Source organism: Vanessa tameamea, chromosome 6 (assembly GCF_037043105.1).
Source record: "Vanessa tameamea isolate UH-Manoa-2023 chromosome 6, ilVanTame1 primary haplotype, whole genome shotgun sequence".
Classification (NCBI taxonomy): Eukaryota; Metazoa; Arthropoda; class Insecta; order Lepidoptera; family Nymphalidae; genus Vanessa; species Vanessa tameamea.
In genome coordinates, this window is record NC_087314.1 from 329,570 (window position 1) to 354,238 (window position 24,669).

Consider the following 24,669-nt stretch of genomic DNA (forward strand, 5'->3'; position numbering starts at 1 on the left):
TTTTTAAATTATGTATTTTACGTTATTTATAAGAAGACTGATCTAACAAATTAAGATTTGTTCATAAGCAAAATTGCCTCAAGGCATAATATAAATAAGTTGTGTTATCGAAGAGATTGATACGACGAAATGGATTTTTGTTGTTTTTTTTTTAATTCTTAATTATTACATTAAACGAATACTAACGAAATATACTTTGTTTCTGAAATGGCTTTTTTGTCATGAATTTGAAAATTATTCTATCTATAAATTATTACGATGATACTTTTACTAATTGGTTTTATTTTGGTTTAGTTGGACTTCGATCAGGATAGTTATCCTGTGGTGCCCACTGAAAAGACGGAGAGGGTACCGCTGGTTTTTTAGTGGATATTCCGGTGTACTTAGCGCTATCCCGAGCGAGCGAGCGAGTCTCACATACCCCCCACTTTAATGGGGGAATCGCGTAATGCGTTTTTCCAGCGAGAAAAAAAAAGGTTAGTTATCTCCTTACCATTTACCACTTACATCATCGTTTTAAATATATTTCCTAAGTACATTGCACTTGTATTGTAAATAGCTTATCTTTATGTAATATATTCGGTTTGTATTTTGTAATAGTTTTAATAGATTTAGCACTAGCTGTTCCTCTGTTGTGATTTAATATATATTAAATCAACTACTTGAATAAAGTATATTTTTGATATTGATGCATTACTGGAATTGAAACGATAAGCATCATTGTGACGTCTGCTACGGTGAATCCCCGAGTTTATGAGGTGAGATTTATTAACACATAATCGAGAAACTCGTGTTAGTTATTACTTTATAATTATTTTATTATTTATCATTTATTTAGTAAATTATTAAGAGTTTCATGTGACATCATAAGTTTTTTTTGAAATAATATTGTTACATATTAAGGAACTAAGATTTGATACACTACGGGAAAAAACATTAGAATTATTAACATTAAATTTTTAATCATATACAAATAAGAACTAAAAATAGTTTCTGTATAAATCACGACTACGTGCAATTCCGATCCTCTGGGCAAAATAAGTCACCTGTCAGCAGGGGAGGCGGCGTGGCGAGGTGTTACGTTTGGTAATAAGTAAGGTCGCAGATTCCAACCACCGAGCTGACATGATTTCTTACACTGATACATCTAACTAATCTATATAATTATTATAAGTGCGATACATTTTTAAACGATTTTAATTTATGCGTGTGTTTTAAGAGTGTGTGAGGATGTATTGCATGAAATAAAAGGCAAAAGTAACACTTTTACCAAATTTTATTTATCAAAGTACCTATTTACCTTAATGTCAATTCAAAAGTTACGCAATACTCCGTTAAACAGAGTTAATGAATTTGTTTTTACTGCGAAGTAAAATGGTCTGTCGGCGACGAACTGCGGCGTCATCTCTTTGTAATGATTTACACTCGTGATCTCGAGGACATAAAAAGCTGAAATATAAGAATATTATACAATTACATTACATAAATTTAGTTATACAATTTATTGCATACTTATAAATTTAAAAAAAATAGATGTTACTAAAGGGCGGAAATAGTTTGGTGACAATGTACATACACAATATTGAAAATATTTTCCATTCTTAAAGTGCACGAGAACAAAATATTTTCATATAAATTTACGTATTAAAGTAAAATTTAATGATACCGGTTATATTATACGATACCGGTCATTATAAATAAATATAATTTAGGTGTAACTATATTTATTACTGATTGATTTAGTTAAAACGTTCATTAAATATTTATGTTTTATTCTATTCTATTTTCTAATTCTTAGATATATACATATATTACTTGTAGGATAATAAATTCTTTATAAAAGTTTGCAAAACACCTGTAGTAGAATGAATGAAAATAACTGTTTAGACTGTATTCTATGTTTCAGAAACTAGGTTGATGTCAATTTCCTTTTATACGTATATAATATTCCACTCACCGTTCGCAGCCGCTGCTTCTGCACCTGCTTCATTAATTTCGATGAAGGCTTTCTGTACAGCTGAATCTATGTATAAGTCGCCTCGGTTTTCAATAAGCTTCTCTAATTTAGCTAATCCTGGAGTAAACATCTTTTTAAGATGTATCTGTAACAATTTTTTGTAAAGGTGTATTTCAGATTAAATGGCATACATTTTGTTTTGTTGTAAAATTTGCTTCAATAAAATCTTAATATTCGCAATGGACAAAACAGCTTTGCACATTAAACTTACTTTTTCTAAAGTTTTTTTTAAATCCGTAGTTGTTTCAATTTTGAACTTGGGGAGATATACTTCAACTTCCGTCTCTTTCAAATGATTCATAGCTTTGTCAAGAGCTGATGGATCTCTGAGTTTCTCTTCTAAGTCATTAATGCCATCTATTTCATGTGGTAATACCATGACGAATGACGTTTCATCTCCTTCGTATGAAATTTCGAGAATCTGAAATTTATAAATATTAACTCTGTGTGAACTTTAATTTGCATACAAGTTTAAACTGATACTTACTTGTGCTTTAAGTTCTTGGTTATCTGTGTATTTGTATTGACCTTTGCTATGCATGGTAGGTACATAAACTGCTTCCTCTTTAGATAAATGAAATTCTTTTGGTCTAGTTTCATTTTCGTCAAAAGCTTTTTTCCATGTACCCTAAAATGTAGAAGTGTTAGTCAATATTAAAAACGTATAGACTGAGAAGTGTGACGTAATATAAAGCGCATACCTTAAAGTAAATTGCGTTGACTAAAAGAGCTCGAGTGTCCACGGTAAGTTGCTTTGGATCAACCAAATCCTTTATACGATGATTTGTATGATCTTCCACCTAAAACAATAAAGAAAATCAGCTGTTAGGCGTTCACTGAAATATATTTGAAAACAGGGCTTATTTAGTTACTTTTTTTTATAATCGGTATGAGTTATAATTGTTTAGATTAAATAATTATTAAAAACTTTGAAACTTTACCCAAGCGTTGACTTTTTTAGCAGCTTCTTCTCTCTGCAAGAAATCAATGCTCTCTGTTTCCGAATCAAATGATTCTCGGGCGACTGCAGCAAATTTTTTGTTTAATTCTAGATCTTTTCCAATATATATTTTATTGGCTGTCTGCAACGTTACGCCTTTTATTGAACGTAATTTCGAAGTGATTGATGAAAAAGCGGCCTTGGACTGAAAAACAGAGATGGTGATGGAGATGAGATGGAGATGGTAGATGGTGATGGGTGTATAGCATTATGGTCTAAATAATAAAGATAATTGACAAAAGTACTTGCTCTCAGATTTTATCTATATGTAGAAGTATTTTTTTATATGAGTTACTTTTCTCGTCTACTAAATCACTAGTTTAGAGTTATACGGCATCGAGCATTCGGGGTCAAATCAAAACGAACCAGAAATGTAAGTAAGTCAGTAGCTCCGCGTGAGTTAAGAAGTTTTGGTCTGCACGACCGAAATTCGGTCTGGACAATATTAATTATTCTGTTTTCTTTCTTCTACTTTATGATTTATTTTTCACTCTGACATCCTTTGTTTACGATAAATAAAATACTTACGATATCATCATTAGGCATTCCAATGGCATTAAGAATTTCATCATGCGATTCACCGACTGAAGCCAGAGCCAGCTGCGCAAGAGGCGGCATCACAGAGTACGCCGATAGGACGATGCTTCTCTCTTTATTAGCTTTTGCTACTTCCTGAATGATAGAAAAGTATATACAGTAAGCTTTATTCATTTATCATAGTATGGAAATTTTAAGGCTAATTTAATTTAATGTTTTGTGGATGTAAACAGAAAAAGCTGACAGAATCATACTTCTGTTTTTGTCAGATTTCGCCACTTCCTGCAAACTTAACATAACAGTCCATTTCTTATTATTACCATCAAACAAAGTCTTAGTTATCCAAAGTTAAAAATACTTACGTAAAACATTTTCGCGGTAAATTGCTTGCTGCCATCGTGGAGTACTTGGTCGAGATTCGTTTTGTCTGCCATAGTTGTCATAGCGAGAGAAAACACTGAAATAATCAGAAAATGATAAATTGAAACTACATATTGGAAGAGTATGTACACGATCTTTGATTTGCAAGTCAAACTCAGTGTTAAAAACTCACGAACATAATTGTTTCTTTTAACATAGTATTTACTGTATATTTATTCGGTTTATCATATAAAGTGGAAGCAATTACATGTATATATTTTATTGACTATCGACAGGCTAGCTTAAAAGAACTACCTAGACCCACCTAGAATTTAATCGACTAACTTCTAGGACCAAACTTTGGATCAAAAAAATATTTTTTCATTATATAACAACTTAATAGTCTTATACTAAAGAAACAAGTTTTTTCTCAAGGTATTTATATATCTTGAGTAAAATTAAAAGTAAAAAAGTTAAAAATATCTGTACAGATATCCTTACTAGCGTCGCAACTACTCCTACAACCGCGAAGCGAAAATCCTCACAAAAAATTATAAGTGGAGTAAAATAAACTCAGTAGCTACTCTTTAGTCTTTTGCAGTTACCATCTGATGACTGAAAAAAAGTAGATACTGAGTTCATATAGAAATACGAACATATATATTGTTTAACTTTTTAATAAATATAAAAAAGTACTAACGTAAAATAAAGTATAATTTACTTATGGTACCAAATAGGAAGTAGTTTTAATGTACTCCGAACATTATTCAACCAAGCTCATCTAACAATAACTACACTTTATCTGACACAGCATATTACATGCAGAGTGCATTTAAATTTAATTATTCAAAAAACTAATACTCGTGTGTTATTAATTTAACGGATACAAAAATGTAATCGTACAAATGGTAATTCTTTAATTTGCCTTATCTTTCGATATTTATATGTACTATTAACGAAGGTCTTATCTGTTTCCTGATAATTGCTTGTTCAATCAGCTATCGTGTTTCTCTTTTGACAGCCAAACTCTGTTCATAGAATCATGTGTCACGAAACTCACCGTAGAACACGATCGTGAAATGTCAAAAAGGGATGTGCCACATTGAGCGTAATAATTACTTATTACAACTGTCATGGCAATCGGTTGAGCAGAAGTTGCAGTGCTATATAGTAGGGAGGGTCAACCGAATTAATAGTAGAAATACTTTTTCAATGGAAAATAACTGGTTTTTTACATTTTATACAAGTAAGCAAAGGCATATTTGTCTCAATTTTCACGGTGAATTGTCAAACGTTAAACGGACTATTAACTTCAAATGTATACGAGCACTCATTTATATTTTACGTATAATGAAAAAAAACGCCCAAAAATTTTGCGTACTGAACGGGGATATGTATAATGTCAGAAGTCTAAATTAATTTGAACAAAATATTGCTTTAATTTCATATCGCCTTTCGCAATTGATCTTTTGTATAAATAATTTAGATTCTGAAGCTTACAGAATACTTAAAATTAGCTTAAGAACACTGATTGCCGATTCCAACGCGAGCGAGCGTCACTTCATTTTCATGAGCTTAATGAGACGAAAAACATCTTGAGAAAAACGGCATATGAGGGATGAAATTGTGACATATCTCCTGCATTCGAGCAGCGTGGTAAGCATCAAACTTTTTCAAAAATGAGACAAGTCAAGACAAATCCATCGGTGGGATGTTTACAGGCTGTACTTCTTAAATTCATTTAAACGGGTAAAATATTAACTAGTACATACTTTGCGACTATTACTGCACGACGTTTTTTTTATTTTATTTATTAAACTTTAATGTATAAGTTAGTATATTATTTTTTTTTTATGTCATGTAGCTAGCATTTATGTATCGGCATGAACTGGCGTATAGGCCACCTGATGGTAAGTGGTCACCTGACATTAGTATCTTATGAAGTAGGAATCATTCCTTGTATCAATATTGCGCTACGAGTATTGGGAGCTAAGATGTTCTATCCCAAGTGCTTGCAGTTACACTGGCATACTCACCCTTCAAAGATGGATCAAGTAACATTAACTTAATCTAAAATGTTTACATTATTTAGCATAAATGATTTGTTGATATGATATAACATTATTTTTAGTATAAATATGTAATTTTTTTGTTATTTATTAAAGTAAAATTAATTTACCATACAAAGGTAATGTTTTTGTATACAGTATAACTTACAACATAATGTTATGTACAGCTTCATGATGTAGCACGGCGCGCGCGTTCGCCTCACACACACTAACTGAGCAACGTTCTCTCGGTGAAGATCTTATAAACAAATCTCAGATCGATCTTTTTCGTAGCCAATAAATTACGAAGCGAGTTACCATGAGCTGGTATATGAATTAAAAAAAGGTTTAGTTTTATTATATACTAATTTAAAGCTCGCTGCTTTTATATTCTGCTTGTGACAAAAAGTTGAGCTGAGTTTTCATCTACGACGTCATTGTAAAACTCTTTATAAATAGTACACGAAAAAGAAAAACTCTTGCTGATGATTTCATTATAAATCATTATTGCAACACGATGGGAATAATAAAATAATACAGTTATTGTAATGTATTAATATATTTGTTTTAATACATAACAATAAGCGTCCTTTTATTAATTTACGAATGTTTTGTAACATAAAATAAAATTACGGTTATGTAATGTCATTTATAATAATCTTGGAATATTCTTTATATAGGTAACTATTATTCCTATTTACACAGAAATATAATCTATTCATTACAAAAATAGAAGGTTCATCTAACGATTTTATTCAAACATAATTTTATCTAAAAATCTATTTTTCATAATTCTAATTCTAAGCAATAACAGACAAAGAGACAAAGCTATGTATATTTTATATTAAGTTTAAAAATAAACGACATCTTCGAAATTTTTTAAATGCTATAAGACTTTAATAATTATTCTGAAGTCACTTATTATCTGACTCATAATATATGAGATTTATTGCAATAGCTAAACTCAGGTGATGGTCGCGTATAACATTAATCATTGTTCAAAAGTTAAGGATAGCATATGTATGTAAATTGAAAACACGATTTAAACTTTTTCTTCTCTTATTTCCAAATATTTTAACACTAAACCTCGTTAATAGCGACCAAACAAAAAAAGAGGATCGGAGCCATCGTTAAGTCAACTACTTTATGATATTTGACCCGAATTATTTTTAGATTTAAGTTGACAGAGAACACTAACCTACCCAATAAATATAAGTTGCTTATTGATTAGCATATATTTTAGCATGTTTTTTGTTTTCATTTGTATATTATTTATATCTCATGTTCATTATCATGCCTACATTTTTAATGTAACTTAAAAGATAATATTAATAAAAATTCTAGTTTAAAAGAACACATTATGCTTGAATATTGAAAATTACATAAACTGGAGTACAATGACATTATTAAACATTAAAACTTACTTATTAGTAACTTTACTTAGCAGGGCTATGTGCCAGCCTACCTGGGCAGGTACCACTCATTACATACTCTACCTTCACACAGCCATATTTTTAATTGTTGTGTTCTAATTTTAATGGTACCTGTAACTGTTCGCAAACCGCATTTTTCACGGGGAATGTTCCGAAGAATTGCTTGGATTAATCCTGGCTGCTTGATTTCACCTTCGGACATCACGTAAAAAAAATGTCCGAAAATCCAATACAGTGGGATTTTTATTTTATTTTCTGCCTCGTACAACCACTCTGTGTAACCAGCTTTTACCGGCGGTTTTGCCGAACCGCTACAACTTGGAAACCTTCAAGAAAAGATCGTACATATTTCTATCTATATAAGGCTGGCAATGCACCTGCAAGCGCCGCGGTGATGCAGATGTCCATGGGTGGTGGTAGTCACTTTCCATCAGGTGAGCTTCTTGTACGTTTACCACTTACACAAAAAAAAAAATAATTACGCTACGAAACGGGTGGCTCAACATTTTATTATATCAGATAGTTAGTCTGCTGCAATAAAATGTAGACCTTGACAATTCAAATTGAATAGTTTCGTAGGGGTTACATTGCATATAAGTTAAGTGCGGTAACGCGATCGGAGTCAGTCGCGCAACGTAATTAATTGTGAATAAACGCATGTCAAGCAACGTCGCAGTTTCGCTATATAACTGACACGGTACCTAAAGTTTCATTATAAAATATGGACGTCGCCGTTACATTTTGAAATACGATTTTCAATAAAATTTGTATTAATGTAAAACTAATGTAATGGTCATACAAACAAAATTTACTCTATATTTTCTTGCTTCTCACTTGAGAGAGCACTTCTCATTTCTTTATGAATAAATTCCAACCCTGCAAAGCCGGGTCGGGAGACTAGTTTTAAATAAATAAATATAATTTATCCAGTTTGAATCAATTTCAAACTCAAAGTATAATACGTTTGATATGGAGTGATCAATGTTTTTAATTACAAGTTCATATTTAAACAAATAAAGTTTCCTAAACAAAGATGCGATGTGGAACACGTCTAGTCCAGTAAACTAATAAACTCAACCGTTTATTACAAAGTAGGAATCGTTACAATTGAGAAACTTTGCAATATATGTATACTAGCGACATGCCCCGGCCCCGGCTTGGCATGGGTGCGATTCATACGGTACGGGGTACACCTCCCCTACTTCTACCACTTAGGAATAAAGTCAATTTCTACCAATGAAAACGTTTTCTGATTCAGATCATTCAGTTTCGGAAATTTAAAACATATAAAATTTACTTCTTAACAATAATTATAAATATAGAATAAAAGATTTTAATTAACATCACCTGTTTATATGTGTGTTCAATGACATTTTTTGAATAGTATTTTTATATGTAATATATATTTTATTTTATCGATAAATATAAAATTTTAGCTATAGTACAAAATTCGTCAACCATTTTACCCATTCGAGAGCTGAATCAAAGGAACTAGCCTTCCATACATACATAATAACATAATCAGCCTGTAAATTTCCCACTGCTGGGCTAAGGCCTCCTCTCCCGTTGAGGAGAAGGTATGGAGCATATTCCACCACGCTGCTCCAATGCGGGTTGATGGAATACACATGTGGCAGAATTTCGTTGAAATTAGATACATGCAGGTTTCCTCACGATGTTTTTCCTTCACCGCCCAGCACGAGATGAATTATAAACACAAATTAAGCACATGAAAATTCAGTGGTGCCTGCCTGGGTTTGAACCCGAAATTATCGGTTAAGATGCACGCGTTCTAACCACTGGGCCATCACGGCTAGCCTTCCACGGGACTCAAACTATCTCCACACCAAATTTCGTCTAAATCGGTTCAGCAGCTTAAGCGTGAAAAGGTAACGTACAGTTATTTTCGCATTTATAATATTATCAGTATAGATTTTCATTAATAACAAGAACGTAATGAAGTCATAATATATTAATACGCATAATACAAAAAGGAAACTCGAAAAGAGCGGACGCTAAAGTCGGTAGATAATTAAAATTTTAAATAAACCCCGACACAAAAATACATCGAACGAGTAATAAATAACACGTGTTTGTTGGTCCTTTTATTTCATTATAAGGATCTATTTTTATCCAACCGTCATGGCGTCGGGGGACAGTAAGTAAATCAGCAGTGTAACAAAAAAAAAAGTAAAGTAAAGTAACACCCCATTGCTAGGCTAAGGCCCTTTGTCCCTCGTGTGTGTTTGAGGAGAAGTTTTGGTGCTAATTGGCCACATACACACACATGGGGCCGAAGTTCCTTCACCGTTGTGTTTGAACCCGCAATGATTGGTAAAGATGCACGCGTTCTAACAATTGGGCCATCTCAGTTCTAAAAACTATGATGCTACCGACTTATATTCCGATGTACAGATAATATCAGATAAAAAAAAATATATCCATCTAAAATTGAGCTGACCTTTTATACACTCGACCAGACCAGACTTTTGTAACAATATTGTTATATACATAAAGAGAAGAACTAATACGAGTTCTTAGACAAAAGGCCTTTTTTTCTTATTGAGATATTGTAATTTAAAATATAAACGTTTTATTGCAGACCTAACACGAGTTCAACTTGTTTTTTTGTTGTTGTATTTAATTGCATATCGTTGAAGAGTTTATGTGCGAGCCAGGCAGCGCGTACAGTGCTATGTATCGTCGCATAAGCATATTCATTATTTCATCAGTTCGTGTACGGCTAGCAGTCATACCGCGCGCGCTCATATCATTATATCATATAGTTCTTAATTACTTACAATCAATATATCAATCAATACCATATAAAAGAGACTTTCTTCCATTCTACAATCAACTATCACTAAAAGCTTGTACGGACCGTACAGTTTATCTTTTGTACAGGTCGTGATGTTACTTCTTATCGCCTCTGTTAATTTTATTAATTTGACGCTTGATTATAAAATAATAACTTTATAGATTTATACGTAGCGACGGTGAAATACGTCGACGGGATTCACATGTTTCCCATGGCGTCGTATAAATTAAAACGAAGTTCGTTTTGTTCATGTTAAATTTTAAAGGTGAATTTATAATTCAAAGAAGGCCAAACTAAAATGTAAATCCCCTATATCATATCGAATATTTTATCATTTAATTTGATATATCAGGTTCAAATATAGCTAACCAATTCTAAGTTTTAGAAGCTTACTTGGTAGGGCCTTGTGTAAGCACGCCTGGGTACTTATACAAATACTCACTAAAGTTGTATTTCGGTTTGAACGGTGATTGAGTCAGTGTAACTTACTTAGTGCTCAGTTTTGTTGTGTTCCGGTTGAAGGGTGAGCGAGCCAATGTAACGGTAGGTACAACGCAGATCTTAGTTATCGCTGTTAGATGCTCGATGTAAGGAATAAATAAATAAATATATAAATAAATATTGGACAACATCACATACATTACTCTGATCCCAATGTAAGTAGCTAAAACACTTGTGTTATGGAAAATCAGAAGTATAGACGGTACCACAAACACCCAGACCCAAAACAACATAGAAAATTATTGAAATTTTTCTACATCGACTCGGTCGGGAATCGTACCCGGGACTTCGGAGTGGCGTACCCATGAAAACCGGTGTACACACTACTCGACCACGGAGGTCGTCAAGCTGGCTACTTTATATATATATATATATATATAATTTTTCTTACAACGTCTATGTGCTTTGGTGACCACGTACCATCAGGTCGCCCATTTGCTTGACCGCCTACATGAAAAAAATAAAGAAATAAATACATAGTATAAATGTATTCATGTTTGAATTGTGAGTGAGTCAGTGTAACTATACATAGCCCCTTATTTCTCAAGGTCAGTGGCTTATTAACGACTTAAAGGATGTGTGGGATACAAGTTAAATATTATACACATAGGTATTATCATAGGTAAAGTCAATTTCTGATATTACGCATGTTCTGCGGCGAGTTTAAATATTGGTACATAAATTTAAATATGTATATAGTTGACTTTGTATTGCATTTGAAAAGAAGTTTAAGTATTACCCTTAAGTTTCTCACCAACTCGAAACGAAACGAAATTCCAAAACAGTGGTAACTCTATATTTGCTTGAATTCTGTAAAATTAAATTTAAAATATATTTTGAATTTAATAATACATTTTTAACGTTACTGTCTCACGTATCAGTCACAGGCATTTTGAATTGAATAGCTTAGAGTGAGTTCAAAGGGGTTAAAAAGGAATTCGACCTCTCACTTCGTCGAGGAGAGATAAGGTTAATATAAATTGGTCACCAGATACGATTTTTGTGTTATATATTGATTTTGTTTAGTGTGTGCTTTATATACATTTATAATAATAAAATAAAGCGACGTCTTTTTTAATTACTAAACTGTAAGACACAGCGTTTTAGAGAAGATTTTATTGTATTTTAAGAGATAGCTATGCTTCGCGTTTTCACTCGATTCATTTAGACTGATGGACATGATAAGCGCTAACTTAATGTTCTTATTTAGTATATAAATGTATTTTTATGTGTAAGTAGATAGACCTATTTGTACCTATAATGTTAATGTTAATTCCCTAAATATTGTCACCTAAAGTCGTCTGAAATCGTAACAAGTAATAATACCACATTGCACAATTATTGTGTCATCTAAATTTAAGCTAAATATTGAATTATATTTAGTAGATTTGAAATTTTTTAGGATTAGTTAGGATTTTAGGATTAATTAGGATTAAAAAAAAACAAAACTTATTTTATTATTAAATTTGGAATATAGAAAGACCGTGAGATGAACTACTTGCACGACTAAGTTTTTACATACGAACCAAGTTTTAATTTAGTATTGGCATCGAAGAAAAACATTGATAGAAAAACTTGTTTAGGAGATTCCTACCAATAGGTTAAGACCTGTCTGTTAAAGTATAATAATATAAGCGGGGTTCTAAGGAAGTAATGGAGTGTGCTTCAGTTTCATCTTGATTAAGTGTTCTGGAGATTTGACCATAAAGTGATTTTGGTCGTTTTAATAGCGCAGTTACGTGCAATGAGTGCAATGTTTAGATCTTAGATTTGAAAGGATTATTAGAGAGTAATAATGCTGTGTAATCTGTTCTTAATTGTCCCTTTGGTCTAGTTAGTTAAGACTGCAGAGCCCAAGGTTAGGGCCTGGTCTGATGCAACCGGAGGGGATTATTTTATAGATATTTTGGAACCTATCTGATCTTAAATTTGCATTGCATTAATACTTAAGTATACTGGGTATTCATCTTATGTACATATATCTATATGTAAAATGAAATTAGTTGATAGACTGACTATCAAAGACAGGTTAAACTAGAAGACATTGATACCAAAAATTAGCAGGGAACATCTGTTTTATAACTTAGAGGCGTAATAGAAAGGTTTTCGCAATGTTTTTTGCATACATAGAAATAAATAAGGTCAGATACATACACGTTCTGTTATTAAAATGAATACATATATATGTCGGAGAATCGAGTCCGACTGAGCGCGGGTAGGAGAATACCGCCAATCGAACGCAAGTGTGACGTCACACCGAGTCACGCTTGGATGCGGCCGTTAGAAGGGAGCTCACGCTGATTTGGGAGCTCACACCGAACGGACGTGTCTGTTCGAGAAGTGCTGTTTATACCTTATCTAATTGTGCTTATTAAAATAAATTAACTTTGATCCAAGTGCTTCGAAATATTTTATTTTGTTTGAGGTACCCCATCATGTCAGAACCGAGAGAAGATTCGTGCCCACTAAGTCAGAATTACCTTAAAATTAAAATATATTGTTTTATTTTCTGCCAGGATTAACGAAAGGGTCAACAGAAAAACTAAAATAATATAATAGCAAAATATTATTCAATAAAAAACAGTTTTATTGACAGTTTTCCTTATTCAATCAAGACTGGCGTGTCTTGATTGAACGTCGGAGCAGGACACAGATCAGTCGTTGCTAAGAGTTTTTGCTAAGGTTAATATGTGACGATATTATTAAGGTTGTGTACAAAAACTTGCATTCTCAAAGCGTTGTATATACAACAGCTAAAAATACCTTAACTGCTTTGTAGCTAGATTATAAAGTTGCAGATTCCGAGGTCAAGGGTTTAAATCCTATATTTACTTGGTGGTAGGGCTTTGTGCAAGCCCGTCTGGGTAGGTACCACCCACTCATCAGATATTCTACCGCCAAACAGCAGTACTCAGTATTGTTGTGTTCCGGTTTGAAGGGTGAGTGAGCCAGTGTAACTACAGGCACAAGGGACGTAACATCTTGGTTTCCAATGTTGGGGGCGCATTGGTGATGTAAGCAATGGTTAATATATCTTACGCCATTGTCTATGGGCGGTGGTGACCACTCACCATCAGGTGGCCCATTGGCTCGTCCGCCTAACAATATCATAAAAATTTTTGATTGTCGGTAGATTGAATAGAGTCAAAGTCTCTAAGGAAGACCAATAATACCAAGGAGGATAATTGGTGCACATTCTTAATAAATAAATAAGTCGTCGCCGTAGAATCCATTGCAAATATATTTGCATATGTAGAATATATTGGCATCAGTAATCTTAAATTTACATTGTTATGTTACAAAAAAAAAATCAGACACAATAAATGTACGGGATAGTTTAAGGTTCGCCTAGCGATGTAAAGAGTCACAGGATCGATCCTGACTCCTTGGGCTATTGTCGTCCCCATTGTTAACACACGCTCTAAGCTTAAATGGAGGGATAGATAGGAATATTAGTCATTCCTGATAATGGGACATTGCATCTTTGAAAATAAAATAATAAGATATATCAAAGGCACGGACAATACATCTGTGGAGATACAATCATGAAACGATAGGAAAAATCCTTTCTCCATAGGCAGTACTTTCTCGTGTCACGGAAAGCATGTAGTCTCGTTGGTCTTGCGTCTGAACTCTCATCAGTTGTTTTGGATTTCTGTGCCGTTTGATTATGAGAATTATAGAAAAGTCTAAATCAGTGTTTGCTTCAACTATAATTCTCGTGCTCGTCTTCTGTACTAGTATTTTATCAACATCGAAATTCGGTCAAAAGGATTTTCATTTAAAACAATTGAACGTGATGCTACAATATTTTTACATTAACATTACATTAACAGACTGTAAGCTTCCCACTGCTGGGCTAAGGCCTCCTCTCCCTTTGAGGAGAATGTTTGGAGCATATTCCACCACGCTGCTCCAATGCGGATTGGTGGAATACACATGTGGCAGATTTTCGTCGAAATTAGACACATGCAGGTTTCCTTCACCACCGAGCACGAGATGAATTAATTAATATAATTAATTCAAATTAATAATTAATTCAAATTAATATAAATTAATATAATTAATTTTCATGTGCTTAATTGAACACAAATTAAGCACATGAAAATTCAGTGGTGCTTGCCTGGGTTTGAACCCGAAATCATCGGTTAAGATGCACGCGTTCTAACCACTGGCCATCTCGGGTCGCTACAATATTTACCGCTACTAATTTTTCATTTAAATAACAATAATAAAAATACTTTATTGCCTAAAACAAAATATAAATATCCGAATCAAAAGCCGGGCTGCTAGCATTTAAATGTTTCTAGACTATGTAAGCAAATTTTTTGATTTTAATTACTTTTATTGTATTTTATCCTACTACAACTACAATCCCTTATCGATAGAAGTATTTTTTTGCTAAATATTGTTGTTGTCAAACTGGGAAGAACAGCCTTCCCTACGTGCTTCATAGTCCTATTTCAAGAATGAAATTAAACAGGTGGCAGTCATGGTTATACTCGCACAGATATTTTACAATATTATTTGGAAATCTTAAGAGACTATCATATACTATTATAAACTGGAGGTTATGTTCATTAATTTGATTACCATTCAAGTGTGATTAATTATATGATTTCCTACGCTTTGCAGTTGTTCGCCCGATGTCTCGTCTGATGTGACAACTAATGCCAAAACAATGATATAATTAGCTGAATAACTTTGCGGACTGCGGTCAGCTCATAATGTATATATATATGATTACTATATAGTATGTATATCATAGGGTAAACAAAAATACGAGGAGTTATAATTCGTTGATTTACATGGAGGAATTATAATAAATGAATATAATTCATTTAACATATTTATGTTGATGAATATGGGACCAATCTCGATGCATATTCTTTCGTTAGGGAATCGGCGTCGAACCGTAGCCTTCTGTCCACAGCGGTGTGCCATGGTCCAGACTGTCTTAGACGGCCTCGAGGAAAATGGTGGACTAGATGGTTTTACGCTGCCGTATGTACTAGCGAGCAATGGAGGCGGACGAAATCACCTTCGCTGTGTCTCACTAATTCGAGTCACCAGTGGAACATAATGTTACGAATGCATTATATTGACACGACTCTGCAGCCTCTCATTCCGTCCCAAAAACAGCCATCGCCATCACAGTGGTTTTAGTGAGAAGTAAGAACACAAACATACATAAATACATAAACCGCTGTAATAAGGTTCGCGACCAAGGGCGACCATTCTGAAAGTTTACATTTTGTGAAAAAAAATATCAGTTAAATAAGTTTTACTGCTATTCGATACAGGATCATAACATTTAGCTGACGGGAAACAATTTTTTTTTTCTTTTTACCTACGGTTGATCGAATTCACTTCTGACCGATTTTCCAATAGCAATCGGCTACTCCATCCTGTGAGAGTGTAATCCGGTTGTAGAAGGAGATTTTTAAACTTAAAAAGTCTGTTAAAAATATTTGATAGTTCGACTTTCAAATTCATTCTCTACATATTGGTTTTTTGTATTTATACCTGTTTCATTTCATTCTCTACATATTGATTTTTTGTATGTACACAACTGGCCTTAACAGAATCGTCGGTTGGGAAGCGCCAGCCTTGAGACTCTGTCGAGTAAAGGGAAGTGCACGTGCAGGCTCAATTATATAAACACTCTTTGGATGTGTCCATTGAGAACGTATTTTGGTTTAGGATGTCGCTCATATTGGTATGAACTAAAAAAATCCAGTTTCCATATTCTAAAGTTGGCTCACTTAGTTTATCGTAAGGTGTCTATAATCTCATAATGTACTCTATGATTATCTCATGTTAGATGTAAACTATTCTAACTTTATGCTTCAAAGCTGAATGATTCTTCCTCTAAAAATGGTATATTGGCAATAATTTGCATTTTTATTTTCCAATATCTTTTTTTTTAATTTGTTTACGTCACGTATCATGATGTAACGTTAGCTGACATGACTGCAGTTTTAAAGTTAAAAAATATGTTTAAATTTTTGTGGTGCTGTCTAAAAATTGTACTAAAAATTATTTGATATTTTTTTATTTTTTTCGTTGAGATTTATAAATTAATGTTGATGATTTTTTATTGTCTAATTAATTTAGGCAGGTATAATGAAGGAAGAGCTTGAAATAAACTTTTGTTGAGTTATAAACGATAATTTATAATAACCATATAATACAATTTATAGCATGGTCTTTTTTTAGAAGGGTTTGTGGTCCCGGGGTACTGGTTTATGTGAGATCTATCCAATAAAACCATTGCAATGGTCGTCTTCGGCACGGATGAGACAGGTTGCCGAATCGTGTAGATATTACCCACCCGTGCTGTGGTCCGCTCGTGGCTCGGCGGAGCAGTCCTCAGCGGTGTTCTTGCCCCCTGTACTCCTCGCTAGTGTTATATCTAGTTAAGGAGAATAGTAATGTTTTATGAATAAATATTAATTAATCAAGAGCTATTATATATTATATATATTATAGCAAATCTCATGAAAAATGTAAATCTATTTTTCATTTATCTATTTCGTCATCAATTCATTGGGTATGAAATTATATATCTTACATATAATATGACTCTTTATGATTTTACGTTAGCGTTACGTTAAACGTTACGTTTTTATGAGGTTATCGAGAAAATATATCAAACTTATCCAATCAACCTCGCGGCTTTGAACGCTGGTTTTTTTTCTATTTTATTAACAACGATTTTATTCATATTGATCACTATCAAATACTCATGACATCCTTCTGACAGATTCTGATTTTAAAGCGCCCAATCTCAACGGAGATTAAACAAATGCACAGATGATACTATAATAGATGAGTTTGTGCTCAAATCATCTTTCCATATCCATGGAGAGCAGTCCAACAAGACTGAGAAGAGTTCAGATCTTTTAGCTGCTTTATGTATTTATATTATTGTTTACCAGATACTTCACCAAATACAGTCTAAATACAGTTAAAACGTACTAAGTAAGTAAGTATGTAGAGTTATTTTAGAAGCTATTTGCCTACAAATTAAGCATATAATCGAGGGTTTTATTTGTTTCCTAGCGATAGGGGCTTGTGTAAGCCCGTCTGGATACCGCTTTACCGTTACCATTTATTTTGCCACCAAACTAAATTAATATTGATACTAAACTACTACTAACTAAAGGAGCAAATAATATTACATTTTAAGTACCAAAATAAAATCTCAAACAATTAATAAATATGCTCGTGAACGTAAATAAGTTTAAAACATTTTCTATCTAAATTATAAGGAATTCCAAATCAATAAATCAGGTTGGCAATGTCAAGTCAATGACGTATTAAGCAAGTTGACATATAGGAGTGGATGCATGCACTTTGAGACAGTAATTTCGATTAAAAATCCATGAAATACTAATACTTTCATATTTTATATGATTTCCTGTGTTTCATAAGTATATCACGGTTCCCATATTTACATTACTTTATATTAACAGCCTGCAAATTTCCCACTGCTGGGCTAAGGCCTCGTCTCCGTTTGAGGAGAAGGTTTGGTGCATATTCCACCACCTGCATTGGCAGGTTGGTGGAATACACATATGGAAGAATTTCGTTGAAATTAGACACATGCAGGTTTCCTCACGATGTTTTCCTTCACGCCGAGCACGAGATGAGGCAGTGGTGCTTGCCTAGGACTGAACCCGAAATCATCGGTTAAGATGCACGCGTTCTAACCACTGGGCCATCTCGGTTCCCATGTTTAACAAATCTTTATTGTACAACAGTAGAATAACCAAAGGTTTTTGTTGTACGAGTGACGACCCGTTACTGTAAGTGGCTACCGTCCACTCCTCATCAATCTAACTCTAAGCAGCAATGAGTTGACTGAGAGTATTTTTATAGCATATCAATATCACTAAAAGTACTCCCAAGACATTTATGATAATAAGATTATTTATAATAACGTGTTTACTTAATTATGTATTGATTTAATGAGGTGTGCATAAAGGAACATAGCCGCGCTTTTGCAACAGAATACGTAAGCTGATTTCGACTTGCTTTCAAACCGAAATGGAGCGAAATTACAATTTCAGCTGAGGGACTCATAATTTGCGGGAAGATGTGTTCTGGCAAGTTCGACTAATGAACTGTTTTCCATCGCTTAATCGTATAACTGTGCGATATATGTGCATAATGTTTGCACAGTTCTCCAGTTCAGTCGCATGTCAAGATATCAAGGTTTCAGTACTGAGGTTACGTAAAGCGAATTCATAAAGTAAAAAATACATGTAACTAAAATAGAATCTACTTATTTTTTTATCGACAAAGTACACTTTTTTAAAACATCTAAAAAAACGATGAGGGTTCTACAAAAGGATGATGAAATTTAATCTCAAGTCCCTTTTTTATATCTATAAATAGTACAAGACGCGCGTTCTGTTCGGGTCCGTATTTCTTCGAAGTTCCACAAAACCATTCAACAGATTTTGATTTTTAATAGAAAAGATTTGCGAATAGAAGGAGCGATAAACGAGGAATGTTTGTGTGTGTATCATTGGTAAACATTTCTTACAAAATGGCTGACCTTTGATAGTGATTTATTTAAAAAAAAACTGATTTCGAACGCTTACATGACTAACGCTGGCTGAACCTTAGGAAATAAATCAAAATAAAATGAAAGAAAATTTTAGTGCTATAAAGGTCTACAGAAAAGTCCGCGTTAGCATGTCTACCTTCTAGGGTACGATTATAACTATTTTTATTATTAATAAGTAGGAAACCAAATATTATCTGTGGAGCCATTTTCTCCAATTCATTATTAATCCTAATTCAGATGAATATGTTTCCTGGGACTATTGCTGTAGATTAACATTGTTAATCGTTAGCAGTAAAAATGACTTAAATTTAAATCTATAAGCTTAACAAATTGCGTCTAATATATTACATTATATGATTATAATATAATTGTATTCAATGTATATTCACTCAAATAGAATCATATCAGAGATTTGGAAAAGACTTCGAGGTTACTTTCGTAAATAACACTCCAAATCTTCTACAATTTCCTTTATAAGATAGCGTTCTTTGTGTGGCTCAGAATATCGCGTTCAGAATGCTCTAGATCCTCATATACTGAGTGCTTGGAGCTGGATTCAAAGCCTGATTTTGTGCAACGATAAAGTTAAATAACGACAAGTTCGATCTTTCAGTTTAGGTTTATGTTTGGTTGACAATACATACCGAAAGTCATTCATTTCACGCATTCTACATAAAAGCGTTTTCTATAACGAGTACATTTTAAAATAACCACAGAGTAAAAAATATTACAACGTGAGTTTTCTCGTATACTGTATACTCGTATGTATGTATATTTTCTTTACGCGACGTGTATATTATTCAACGTATCGGTGTTAAACTATGACCGTAGATGGTTATAGGCTAAAAATGACTTCCTTTTTTGAATTTTGTTAAAAGTAGTGTATGTTATGTTAGTTAGAGATTTATTTCAGTCAAAAGTACTTTGACTTTAATATATGTTATGTAATGATTTTATGTATGTTATGTAAAGATAGGCCTCCTCTCCAGATTAATGGCAAGTTCCTTGGGGTCGTAGGGCTAGAGGCCGCCCAGGCGCTAGATGGACCGATGAACTGATTAAGTTAGCAGGAGAAAATTGGATAACCTTGGCTAGACAAAAAGAACGATGGAAGTCCTTGGAAGAGCCTTTTACCCGAAAGGGGTCCATATAAACCACGACAACATATATTAATTAGTTAGTTAAATATTAGAAATAATTTAGTTTATAAATAATCTTAGTAGTATAGCTAGAAATTAATCTTTATTTACACTAGTTTATTAAACAAATTGTGGTATGTGGAATTAAATAAAGCTTTATTATTATTATTATGTAAATATATGTAGTTTGTTAGTTGTATTTCTGTAAGTATCTCTGAATTGAGTGTTATGTGACTGGGAGGTCATTGTATTGAGATACATATATACGTACACAATAAGACGGCTGTGGTAACAAAACTAACCGAATCTGTATCATAAGCTAAAAGTACAGCAGCAAATCAGTTTCGACCGGAAAGTAAGGATTTTACGGTAACATAAATAAATAAGTCGTTAAGAAATAAGACTTTTTCGTCTCGTCGTAAATTTTCTTACTTGTATTAATGCAAATTTTAAAAAATAATAAATAATCACTCTGATTGAAACTCATCTAACAAAAAATCTTAAAGTGAATTAAAAGACAGTTATCGTTTACGTTATTAAATAATAAATTTAAAAAAATATACTTTTATTTATCTTGTTACTAGAAATGCTTGTGTTCAGATTTTTCATAACTATATTTAAGATTGTGTCGTGTGTTTATTTATTAGAATATCTTAACCAAATATTGTATCCATCCGTTAAAAAAATGTGTTTTTCTATCAATAAATTCTCAGGAGCAGCCCGGAGGCTGCAATTGAAAATGTATAGACTTTCGTGCCTTGGAAAGCACGCACAGCCGTTGGTTCTACTCCACTTTTATAGATAGATAAGATAAGATGTAAGATTAAGCCTGTAAGATTAGCTTTTTCATGGGATTATGACAGTAAAGGGCAAGAGAGAGTGCTCGTGTTCACGACCGTGCGATATAATTTTGCCTGCGAATATAGTTAGTTTTTTAATTAAATTATATTATACGTAATTTAAGTACTCGTATTTGGACCTGACCTAATTACTAGAAAAAAATAAACCATATTATCTAATATTTCATTGTATTATATAAGTATATAAGTATACATAAGTATTGTGTATCTCAGTCGTCGAGGTACTTGGTATAATCTTATACGAATATTTTATAACACAATATTGCAAAAGTAACTCATTTTACTTATCCGTTTTTCTCGGGATAACACTATATTAAGTTAATATCTCTGAGTATTTACACAATGTTTATTTAAAATGATGACGTTCAAACATAAATAAATAGTTATTTATTATATTTAATAATAAATTATATCAAAAATATATAGGTCAACATAAAATGGTTAACTTTTGTTTAATAGATATGCATTGTGCATGGCGATATACATTGATATGATGGTGACCACTCACCGCTAGGTCCACTTTCCAGTTCAGCACCCAAATGAAGCAGACATCATTTGGGTGATCAGGCTTAAAGCTATGACTCTAGTATAAAATCAAAATAAAAATAAAAATTTAACTCAAATTGGCTCTTAAAGCACATTTGAAAGGTTATTTTACCGAATTAAACTTATAAAGCCACCAATGGTTCGTAATATAGATTTTATCGAAAGGAAACTCAGTAAATACTAAAATATTCTGTAAATCATTCAAGCTATGATTGACTGAAGTTAGGACGGTGATATCTAAAGGTAATGAAGAGATACTTATTTTAATTAATCGCTGGTACCTTTACTATTTAAAATGAAGTATTAATTTGAGCTCAAAGCTTATTTTCGCAACGCGATCGTATGTTTTCATTTATTTTATAGTTAACTATCTGCATCTAAAAATATTGTACGGATAAAATGAGTAATGGTTTTATATCCCGAAATATTCGAGAAGAGCAAATGGTAAGTGGTCACCACCACCCAAACACCTATGCCGTAAGAAACTTTGATCATTCTTTACATCTCCAATGCTACCAACCTTGGGAACTAAGTTAGTAAGCCACACAACAACACAAAGTTATTCTTGACGGTAGAATGCCCTACCACCGATAAACATTCGCCAACTGCACCTGGAATTACCGTTTATTTGAATATGTCGCTAATTATAAAACCAGTGATTCGACTTTCCAAGTGTAAAAGACGATACTTGCCTGTATTTAATGTTTAAAGATTAATATTATTTTCTATCTGATAAGGATTAATACTTTTTGTCAATTAAACTAAACTATAACCGGTATATTTTTCTGTTAAATATAGATAACAGTTTTATCCTTACGTTCGTAATTTTTTTTCTCAATTATCTGTTATAGTTTTTGCAGCGTTCGCTTCAGAAGCGCCTAGACTGACTTTTTTTTACTACTACGTCAGCAGATAAAAGTATACGTCAAAAATATTCAACATATTATATAACTTCAGCTACGACTTTCCCTCGCTTTATTTTTTTGTATTTTTTTTTGTATAATGCTGTGTAATGTACAAAGGAGTATTTATATTGTAACTAATGTGGATCTTATATTCTAAAATATAATAATACGTATGTTCACATATCGATTAGACAATATTGCATATAACAGAAAAGGCGAATATAAATTTTTTTAAATATACCTAGGCGGACGCACTAAGTGACCACTTGATGGTAAGTGGCCACCACCACATATAGACATTGGTGCTGTAAGGATTATTAACTGCTTCTTACATCGTCCAATCATCACCTTGAGAGCTATGTTAGATGTTATGGCCCTTGTGCCGGTATTTCGGTTTAAGGCGAGGGAACCTTTAAACCGAAACACAACAACGTTCAATATTGTTATTTGGCTATTGAATATCTCTATATAAATGAGTGGGTAGTAATTATATAATTAATAATAATAAAACAAATTAATTAAATTTAATGCAATAATCTAATTAAAAGAATAATGATAACTTTTATCGCTGCAACTACTGTCCTGTCTGTCCTGTTATTATATTTTATCCGTAAAAACATCTTGGACGGTATAATATTGTTGTTAAAGCAAGAGTTATTTTATTTTAATTTTATAAGTGTAGTATCTGATTTTCAGTCACTGGTAGTTTGTTATAAATTTAAGACTCCATGTTGAAATTGCTGATGCCAAATTAAGCGGTGGCTTATAATATAATTGCCTTTTGCGTTTATTATCACAGAATCTAAACAATTTAGTATTCGTTTTAATAAATATTTAAACATAAAGCTCGTAATAAATTTACACAATAAGTAAGTATTTTGAATTAATTAAAATATGGCTTACGTGTATTTAGCTCTTTTGATATTTCGATATTAATTCTCTATCGGAGCTCCAAAATATTGATTGCGTGTCACATATGCACTGTACGCTATTATAACAGTTGCGTGATGCACAACGTTTGAAAGCATATATAACGTAGAAGAAAAACGATTTTAAACATAATTCTACAATGTATGTCTCTCAAATGAAGAAGTTTATACACAGGCCTAAAAAGTCCATATGAACTAACTCGTAATGATACCTGGTTTCTATCTTGTTTCGAGCAAGTGACAAATATCATAAGAATTAGTCATCTTAGCTTATTGATATTAGGACTCCATAGTAGAGGACGTCAATATAAACACTAATACCAAAATATTCTAAGCAGTAATGACATTATTGTATAGTATATAAAACAAAAAACCACGGTATTTAAAAACAACATTTGAACTTCAAAGTTATATGGATTATTTTACCTTATATGGATAAGGTAAAATACCCGAGGCGGAGTTATCCTGTACCAAAAACTGAAACTCCACGTAATATTCAATCGTGAAACAATTTATAGGACATACGAATCGACATCGAAATAGTATATCAATGACAGTCGGCTTCCAACATTTTACGATTGCGTAGTCTCTAATTTGTTTCTCTCCAAAGAGCTTTGTTAATTTAGAATCTTCAAGACAAAATGTCAACTGATATTGGTTTATTTAAATTAATTTAGGGTTTTAAGAAGTAATAATAATAGAGGTAGGAAATTATGATTGAGTAAAAATATTAATAGTAGGTTGCTACCACTACGCCAAGCTTGGTCAAGTCGTGGAATATCAGTGAGCCACCCAGGTTTCTTTAATATATAAGTTTTGGTGGTAGGCGAAATCACTAGAACACTGCTTGCATCTTGTTGTTATTAATTAATTGACGGTAAGTGGTTATCACCGCCCGTAGACGCTGGCACTGCAGGTAGCTAAAGAACTGCCAGAAATGTGCCTATAGAATAATGGATATGTACTATCGAATAAGTCATGTTTTTGTTCTCGCTAGT

The 24,669-nt window shown here is 32.8% G+C and overlaps 1 protein-coding gene across 1 annotated transcript; it reads right to left on the reverse strand.

Annotated features, from left to right (window-relative positions):
• Window positions 1–1,931: 1,931 nt before the first annotated feature.
• Window positions 1,932–6,255, reverse strand: LOC113393198 (alaserpin-like). The gene is made up of 8 exons (XM_064215228.1): window positions 6,132–6,255; window positions 3,917–4,011; window positions 3,546–3,689; window positions 2,959–3,162; window positions 2,719–2,817; window positions 2,505–2,645; window positions 2,229–2,438; window positions 1,932–2,102 (listed from the first exon to the last, which is right to left on the reverse strand). The coding sequence occupies exons 1-8, from the start codon at window positions 6,154–6,156 to the stop codon at window positions 1,932–1,934; spliced, it is 1,089 nt and encodes a 362-aa protein (XP_064071298.1). The 5' UTR covers window positions 6,157–6,255.
• Window positions 6,256–24,669: the final 18,414 nt, after the last annotated feature.

What these genes read in the sequence shown, in the direction of transcription:
- LOC113393198 (XM_064215228.1), bottom strand. Translation starts at nt 6,156, where the DNA reads ATGAAGCTGTACATAACATTATGTT. An exon ending in GCTGTACATAACATTATGTT is followed by an intron (nt 4,012 to 6,131) that starts GTAAGTTATACT and finishes TGATTATTTCAG; the next exon opens with TGTTTTCTCTCGCTATGACA. An exon ending in CTAAAAAAGTCAACGCTTGG is followed by an intron (nt 2,818 to 2,958) that starts GTAAAGTTTCAA and finishes TTATTGTTTTAG; the next exon opens with GTGGAAGATCATACAAATCA.